General features: G+C 37.2%; 1 protein-coding gene across 1 annotated transcript; it reads left to right on the top strand.

Moving 5' to 3' along the window:
- LOC4350306 (plant UBX domain-containing protein 11) lies at positions 1 to 9,002 on the top strand. Its single transcript, XM_015762082.3, has 10 exons — positions 1 to 178; positions 1,627 to 1,726; positions 2,555 to 2,607; positions 2,924 to 3,005; positions 3,630 to 3,695; positions 3,804 to 3,871; positions 5,820 to 6,032; positions 6,115 to 6,625; positions 8,127 to 8,399; positions 8,529 to 9,002. Exons 2-10 carry the CDS (start codon positions 1,627 to 1,629, stop codon positions 8,768 to 8,770), a joined length of 1,608 nt encoding a protein of 535 aa, XP_015617568.1. The 5' UTR covers positions 1 to 178; the 3' UTR covers positions 8,771 to 9,002.
- Positions 9,003 to 9,334: the final 332 nt, after the last annotated feature.

Below are 9,334 nucleotides of genomic sequence, written 5' to 3'. Positions count from 1 at the left end.
ATATCATCCTCCGCTTCGCTTCCGCTCGATCGATTCCTCCCCCCCATCACCACCACTCCTCCGCCGCGTCGCCGTCGCCGTCACCGACAAGCCTCGCCTCTCCTCGCCGGTTCGCCGTCGCGGCCGCCTCCTTTGTCCGCTCCAGCGCCCTCCTCGGCCCGGATCGGCCCTTCCCCAGGTGAGTCTTGACTCTTGACAGTCTGACTGACTTGACTGACTGGTTAGCTAGCTAGCCCTAATCATTCCCCCTCAAATCTTGATTCCTCGGGGAGTGGGACGAATCTTGCTGGGCGATGGATTGGCCTTGCTGGTCTCAGGAAACTACGTAGTTTACTGCTAGTGAATCCCTCCGTTCCGTGCCTGTGTGGGCAAGGCCAATCGATCCATGGAATTTCAGCTAGCCTATGATTGTGTTTGTGATTGTTCGTGGTCATTCCAAGCGGTTCTTTGCTGGTATGGCAACTATTCTGTGTGCTTGTTTGTTGCTGGTATGGAGTAGTCTAGAACTTCCGTCAATTCCTAGGCTGTTTGACCTGCAGCTATATCTCCTTGGAAAATCTGAGTAAATTTCATAAAACTACGGATACTTTGACCAAATTATCGCAAAACTATAGATTTAAGGTCATATATATCATAGAACTACATATTTAGCAACACATTTATCACAAAACTACAGGTTTAAGACTAAGTATAACAAAACTACATTTTTAATGATAAAATTATCACAAAACTATAGATTTTGGGTCTAAATCCTTTGCACTAATGTTATGCTTGAGTTATAAATGTCCAAGTTTTGTGATTAAATTGATATTAAACCTGTAATTTTGTGATAACTTTGTTACTGAATCTGTAGTTTTGCGATATTTTACCTTAAATTTGTAGTTTTGTGATAAAATTAGTATTAAATCTGTAGTTTTCTGATAATTTAACCGAAGTATCTGTAGTTTTTGTAGTTTTGTGAAATTTACTTTCATATTCGGTCTAAGAGGTAATGAAAAGGACCTGTGATGTTTTTTGTGGTCCTTGTATTTGGACATGCTTACGGTAGATAGCTATGCAGATTTGCCGGGCTAACATGTCAAATTGGTATTAGTATTTTCAATCCGTTACTTATCAGTATGTGCTCCCCACAACCAAAGAAAAAAAAAAGAAAGTTATCATTATGTGCCTGCGTGGTGTTTGGTCAACAGGATTCAGAGTTTTTTTTTTGAACCATACATTTTCACTGTTTTTGCCATTCAATTGAAATTACAGTACGCCTACTGTTAGATGAATTGCTTGGGTAATTGAATGCATTTATGATTCTGTTTTTTTGGGGTGTAAACTCATGTAATCTATGAATCAGTTCTTAAAATCAAAGATCTTATTGTGTCTTTCACTTGGTGGTGATTAGAAAGTGAACACCTTACTTTTAGAAGGCTAGTATAAGTTTGCTGTCAGCATATTTTCTTTCATTACTTGGGTATACATGACTTTAACTTGTAATAACACAATGCATATTATGATTTTGATTAATAAGGAAGATACTAAAAGAAAGGAAGAAATGCATAATGGATACGTTGTATTTTCACACTTGATTCTTTGTATTTTCCATGTAATGATGCACCATTTCTTTGTCTAACTTAGATGGAGAGGGCACTTGATTCCTTGACGTACAAAGGCTCCATTCCAGACGCTATCCTTCAGTCAAGAAGGGATAACAAACTCTTTGTAGTGTACATATCAGGTCAGCTTGCTAATCCTAGCAGCTCGTTGTTATGCTATCTACCTTACTAATTGTCTGATGATATCCATGATTTATGCTGCAAAAGTCAAATATAGGAGGCAAACATTTTATTTTATTTGGAACAAAATTAGTGATGCACAATCAGACAGATATTATAACCTCAGGTTGAAATTAGTCATGCTAATTACTTTTCTGTTCAGTTATTCTCTAGATCAGCCAAATATTAATTTTCTCACGAGACTTGTTTATTCTGATTCAATGGGGAAATTACTGGAACACTAATAATTTCTCTTGTTAACTTGGAATTGATTTGCACTGAATCTAGTACATGCCCAATTTGCAACAACATAACAAAAATTCTTTGCATGCACTCTTTTTCAAAAAAAAAAACCAGAAATTTAAATTCAAATTTCAAATATGTGAAATTTGTCTGGTTTAGTGAGTTCTGATCTTAGACATCAGTGAAGTTTGGGAAATCCATTAACCCCTGACCAGGAGGTAAATCACATTCTGTAGAAACAAATCTAATCCTTTTTCTTAAAGGATAGCATGAGCATGTCTCCTATCTGGAGGGGCTTCTAACGTTGTATCTAGAGGCAAATGAAAGTAAAACCTATTGACAGTATGCAATTCAACTAAACTACTTACTTTTCTACCAAAATAATTTTCTGTTGGCGCATGCTGCAATATGCAGTACATTATCCCCTTATGCAACACAAATGTGCATTATAGCACATTGTTCAATACCTCTTATGTTGTAATTGACAATATGCAGTACATTGATCAGTCCAGGATATTGACAGAACATCATATATTGCTGCATTTCAGGTGAAGATGAGACTTCGAGTAGTTTGGAACAGTCGACACTTGTTAATGAAAGTGTAGGTTTCTTTCATAATTGCCTGGATAATTCTGTTTTGGTGAAAGTCCACTCTGGATCCTTCAAATTTCGTTACAATTTTTTTTCAGTCTTAGCTTTAATATCGATTAATTACATCCCTCAAGTGTCAAATTATGGGGTTTTTTGGGGGGTTGGGGGAGGGGGGGAGGTGGGGTTTATTACGCACCGAACACTGAGGTTAAGGGTAAAAATTAGACTCCTAACAGGACTGGAGGGACCAGAGATGGACTTATTTTCTGTGATTGTTATATATTGAAGTTACCAAGTTGCTCTTGTGTCTTTATGTATGTGCACAGGTGGCTGAAGTGATAGGCAACTGTTGCGTATTCCTGCATCTAAAACAAGGCAACGTCGATGCATCCCAATTTTCAGCTATATGTATCCTTTGTACACATGCATTTTTTTTACTGTAACTTTATGTTTGCTTTGGATTGGCCAGAGACAATTCACTCTTGATTTTACACTTCAGTGCCAAGGGGTATTAGTGCTTGTCCTGATTCCGATTTAAAATGAATGGGCAGATGTCCTTGCATCCATTTTAAAAACAATTATTTGATGATGTTCACATTTGAACTTCATGCCATAATTTGTTGTGGTGAAATACATTTGTTTAACTTAAAACTTTAATTGCAAGGGTATCTTACTGACATCATGGATTGTTAGTGCTCCGATATGAATAGAATGTTGAAACATTTTGATTTGATTATCATTTGCTGATGGTTGAATGTGATGAGATAGGTTCATCATATTTTCTTATACAACAGTAGAACTGCATCATGATTGTTATAACGGTAGAACTACATGATAAGCATTCAATTATATCCAGGAGGTTATCTGTAAGTATATGTTATAACTTTATCTCATTTCCATACTTTACATTTGGTACTTAAAATGGTTAATCAGGAGTTAGTTCTGTTATCTTGCACAGGAAATGTTTTATTATCTATAATCACGAGTCTTATTTGTGCGTGCAGTTTTATCCTTAACATACTTTTTGATTAGATCCACAGAAGGCTATCCCAAGTATATCTGTCATTGGACAGAATGGTGTTATGCTATGGTGTCATGGTATGAATACTTCAGAAAAGTAGTTTTAAAGTTTAGCAGTAGAACCTTTCTTTCATAAGGTCAAGCTATTGCAACAGTGCTATTTTTTTTTTTTTTTGCTTTTCTTAGAGGGATACATCAGCTCGAAAGATCTGAAAGAAAATATTGAGAAAGCTTGGGCTACCCTTCACCTGCAGGTACTCCATTCCAGAAAAAAAATTGACATTCAATTGTGATAATTTATTTATTTGTTTTCAACTGCTACTTTTGAATACCACTTGGCTAGTTCACTTCACAATGGATTTTAATACATGATGTTTGAGTAATTTTTTTAGTAAATTTCACAAAACTACTGGTATCTTGCACAATTTATCACAAAACTACATATTTAAGAGCTTGTTTCACAAAACTACAGATTTAGTGTCTCCGTTTATCACAAAACTACATGTACTTTGTATAATCGATCACAAAACTACATATTTAAGAACTTGTTTCACAAAACTATAGATAGATTAGCGTATTCATTTATCACAGAACTACACATTTCATATCTTCATTTATCACAAAACTACAGGTATAGTGTCTCCGAATGCTAAAACCTGTAGTTTTGTGATAATGAAAACACTAAACCTGTGTAGTTTTGTGATGAATGAAGATATTAAACCTGTAGTTTTGTGATATATAATGCAAAGTACCTATAGTTTTGTGATAAACGAAGACACTAAATCTGTAGTTTTGTGAAACAAGTTCTTAAATATGTAGTTTTGTGATAGATCGTGCAAAGTATATGTAGTTTTATGAAATTTACTCTTTTTTTATTAACCACTATCTGTTTTTCTATTTTATGTCCAAATGCCCCACATATGTTTTTGAAGTTATTTTATACTCTCTCCATAAGGCTTTATTGAAAAAAAAATGTTATCATTAAGTGGTTGAGGTGACACATCCGTAGACCTTCTTTTCTTTTATGTATATTCAAATTGCAAAGTAAAATTTGTTAGATAATAGAAACATATGCTCTATGCAAATAAAGGTCTAGTGAGACTTGTGAATTACCATGTCAAATGCTCCATTTCCTTTCACATCTGGAAGCAGCAGATGAAGAGGTGGCATGCCTATGAGTTGGACACTGTAGCCCACTGGTGAGCTGGGGGCAGCAGTGTGTGACGAGTTGAGTTCTCCTCTCTATGATATGCTGCAGGCATTGGCCATGAAATTGGTGTTTTTTCTGTTGTATCCAGGCTGTTTATACCTTCCTTCAAGCCCAAGCCACTGATTAGTCACTGCATAAGAGCAAGTTTAATAGTATAGCCAACTAATAGCTCCAATTTATCTATAGCCAATCTAATAACTCATTCATACAATAGTTACATACTACACTATTAATACCTGGTCTCACCTGTCATACACACATGTGTCTTGGAGTTCGTGCTACAGCTGGCTATACATCTGTAGTCCGCTGCTCTTCTCTCTCCTCATTTATATCCTTAAAATATGTTTGCAGCTGGCTTATAGCGTGCTATTGTACCTGCTCTAAGCTGACTTCGTCACTGTGGCTGAGGAATTGCCGAGTTGGCCTGTCTGACTAACTTGCCACCTACTCCCTCCATCCCAAAATATAAGTATTTCTAGCATTTCTCGAGAGAGATTAAGGATGAAGGGAAAAGACTATGATGCCTCTCATTAAACAAGGGGTGGTTGAAGAGTGGGAGGGTGAAGATTAAATGAGTAGTGGTTGGTGGGGGAAGTAGTACTCTAGAAAATATAGTTATATTTTGGGATAAATTTTGAATGCTAAAAGTAACTACATTCTAGGACAGAGAGAGTAGTTCCAAATTGTGTTGCAGCTAGATTCTTGACTAGCTGGCAAACCTTTTCTGGCTTCCCCGGCACTGATCACATGTGTTTAACTTGTAAGAATCCTGTTTAAAAACCACCTCAACGAAGCATGAAATCATGTTCTTACAGCCTGCCATTTCTGAATGTATCGAATTTACTGGTAAATATCATAAGTTAAAGAAAAGAAAAAAAAGAGTGGTTGTTTGCTTTTTAAGTAATTATGAGTTAGTTACTTGGTTGTATGTTTTATGTACTTCCACTAGTGGTTTAGCTCCAATAAATATGACCTGTTGTCAAATATTGCAGGGTACAGCAGCAGCCTTTCTGACTGCATCACTTGCTTCAAGAATGACTGAACCTGTGAATACCACCCCGACCACTCTACCTACTCAAGGAGGCTCATCTGCTGCAGAGAATCCCTCTACTTCATCAAATCAATCTACAGGAACTTCTGGAGCCAGTGGGTTTGCTAATCCTACTGATTCGGTGGCACAGCCACCTAGAAGCACAAGCCGTGATGTATGTTTTCTCCCATTTCATAGAATATTATCTTCTCATTTGAGGATTGCCTTGTGCATCTTATCACTTCTTTGTGCAACAGGAAACTCCCAGCATAAGTGAAAAAGAATCCTCAAATTTGGATTCAAGTCCAGGTAATAGAACTGTTCAAGAAAGGCCAGATTCAGATAGTGCGCAAGTTAAAGGTTCTTTGCCTGATCATCCAAGGAGCTCAAATATAGAAGGTTGTGCAAATCCAGTTCAATCAGGCAATACAGCATCACTAAAACAGAAAAATAAAGTGGATGATGGTTTCACCAAAGTTTCCTCAGAGTCAGTTCCTACCAGAGTAGCTAGTAGAGGTAAATCGTCAAAGGTAGCTGTGGATCAAGACAAGGCAACAACCACTAGCACCCCTATTGAACCTGCCCCTGTGAGGTCAAATGATATTCAGCTGGTCGTTCGCATTCCTGATGGACCTAGTCTGCAGATTAAACTGACAAAAGATGATAACTTAAGGAAGGTGAAGAATTTTGTGGATGAAAACCGTGCTAATGGGGCTGGATCTTACGATCTTGCTATGCTTTATCCAAGAAAAGTTTTCACTGAACAAGGTACTGGGTCTTTTCCTTCACAGTAAGATTATCATTTTATTCTCTATTCACTCAAAGCTTGTTGGCTGGGTGGACATTGCAGCCAAGGCATGGATGGATAAAATAATGTCTTTTACTCCTGGAACTTGACAAGAGATTAATCCTATGCCATTCTTTACTTCAATGAAATACTTTTAGCTGCCATGTTTTTGCATTGGTGCTATTCTATTCTCATAATATCATTTTGGTCAAATGATATTCTATTCTTCGATGTTTTAGTAATTACAAAGTATCCTTCCTGCTCCAGCAGGACAATAAAATGAAATTGGCTTAGGACATCAGACATTAGTAGAGAGTAGACTGACCGAAAAAGAAATGTGAAGCATGAAAAATGCGGTATTTATTTTCTTAATCAGCTGGAATTTTAGTTCATAGATGATCTTTGGTTTTGTTGGATGATTTGATTACATGACTAAGTTATAATTTGTAACTCAAAGATGGAGTGGTGGTACTACCCCCATAACATGCATTTCATATAGACATGGGACAGTAACCTTTCTAGAATCATTACACCAGATGTTTTTATGCAGTACTATGAAGTTTGCACATGCTTCATTCCGCTTGTTTAGTTTGTTATCGTATTCTTGCTTCATTTAGTTCACGGATTATCAATCAGAAATGTTAAGCTTCCTCTATGTTTGTTTTTAGCCACTACCGCCTGCCTTCATGTTCTTACACATATATGTACCTATTCTTTCTTACCCCAAAATGCTGCATCCGAATTTCCAAAGGTTATTTGATGAACTGATAGGAATTAAGAATAACTGCAGCTTGTAAGAAACTTTTGAAGTAGTTTAGTAACACATTGACTCAATTTTCACGTTTGCAATGTCATTGTTTGAGTAACATTCCTTTGTGATACAATTGAACAAATTAACTCTGATTTTTCTTGTCGCCTGCTAATAATATACTATAATGATTTTGAAATATCTTATATGAAAAACCCGCGCATATCCTTTAGACCTTTACAGCTGAAATACATTTCCTATGGTGCTCAAGTGTTCTGGGCTTCAAAAACAAACCATGCTCAATAAGCCGTAAACAAATTACCTGGACGTCTACCAAATAGGCTAAATGATGCACTATCCTATCTATCCAATCCAATGTGTGGAGATTGATGTGACCTTTCAAAATTAACCAACATCCCATCTTGTCTCTAATAATTTTATGTACTTTGTGCAGATCTGAAAGCATTTTTCAATGGATAATAAACATCCAGATATGTAATATATGTAAAAATAAAGTTTGTAGCACATGTTTAGAGCATCTTTAGAACAAGCTTATCAAGTAACCTTCATTTATGCATGTAATTTGCTCCAATGATATCATTTGTCAAATATGGCAATTCTATAAGCATGTTGAGTGTTAACCTTTTCGGTTTCTGATTGGAGCATTTCATTCATTTTGTGTTACTTCATTGACTGTTCTCTATGTTTGGACTGATTATCAAAATTTTATTCAGACATGGAAGCCACGTTGCATGAACTGGGTATTGAAACCCGGCAGGCTCTCACTATTGTTCCACATCATAAAACCATTCGAGCAGCAAAGCGCCAATCATCATCATCACCCCATGAAGGGGATAACAATATGGATGCAGACAGCTCAGGTGGTTCGGGATATTTCGGTTATCTGAGAACTGCCCTATCGTTTGTGAATCCACTGTCCTACTTGAGAGCAAATGCTGCTCCATCAAACCCTGATCAGTTGGCAAATCAGGGGTCGCCACAGTACAGTATGTTTTCTTACTCTTTAGTCTCGAATTTCTAAAGATGAGGTGTTAACGATTCCGTGGAGTTTCACCTTTTTCAGCCTTGCTATTCATGGTTGCTAGTTCAGAAATGTCTATATTTCCATGAAACAGGACCGAGCACTGGACCCTGGAATCGTCCTGGAGAGGACACTGCTTCGGAAAGCCGTATTCCTGATAGTGCGAGGCAACAGGCTGCTAGGGATACTAGCTCCGGGAGCACCTTGAGGAGGCGGCCGAGACAATTCGGTGGCAACGTTCACAGTTTGAGAAGTGATGACCAAGGCCCATCTGATGATAGGAATGTTTACTGGAACGGGAATTCTACAGAGTTCGGAGGCGAAGATAAGAAATGAGAGCTGAGCACCGGCAATATCATGGCAGAGTTAAATATATACTTGGACAAATAACACGATCTAGGTAAATAAATACAAACAAATTTGAGATGTTAAATTCAGTGGTACCAGTACCACAACATAGACTTCTAGTGTAAAATGATAATACATCTGATGATTGGCTGTGATGGTTCGTTTCCGGGAGCCGATTCTTCGTCAGTTTGGGTAGTATGGAGAGATATTTTCGTTTGCATTTTGTCTGTGTTTTTTCTGGTCAAAAGTTTATAATGTACTATACTCGTATGCCAGTAGGGAGTGCAATGGTAATTAATAACCTGTTGAAAGTATAATCCGCCATCGAAAAAAATACGTGATATTGACATTGTATTAATGTTCTCTACCCAGTCATAATGTAAATGGTAACTCTGGCTTGGAACTAGGAAAAGGGGAAGAAATAATATCCGTAGCAGTGGCCTTGTGATTTGTGAAGCACACCAATGTTTTTTATATCTTAGAGCATCCGCAATGGTTATTTATAGGCTCTCTACAAGAGATCTATATCAGTATATTTTTCTACTTGGAAGA

Source organism: Oryza sativa, chromosome 11 (genome assembly GCF_034140825.1).
Source record: "Oryza sativa Japonica Group chromosome 11, ASM3414082v1".
NCBI classification, from domain to species: Eukaryota; Viridiplantae; Streptophyta; class Magnoliopsida; order Poales; family Poaceae; genus Oryza; species Oryza sativa.
This window is presented reverse-complemented; position numbering and strand designations above follow the sequence as displayed.

Coding starts and splice junctions, on each gene's coding strand:
- LOC4350306 (XM_015762082.3), top strand. CDS start 1,627: ATGGAGAGGGCACTTGATTCCTTGACGTACAAAGGCTCCATTCCAGAC. Junction 3,696..3,803: donor TGTTATGCTATGGTGTCATG/GTATGAATACTT, acceptor TGCTTTTCTTAG/AGGGATACATCAGCTCGAAA. Junction 6,033..6,114: donor CTAGAAGCACAAGCCGTGAT/GTATGTTTTCTC, acceptor TTTGTGCAACAG/GAAACTCCCAGCATAAGTGA.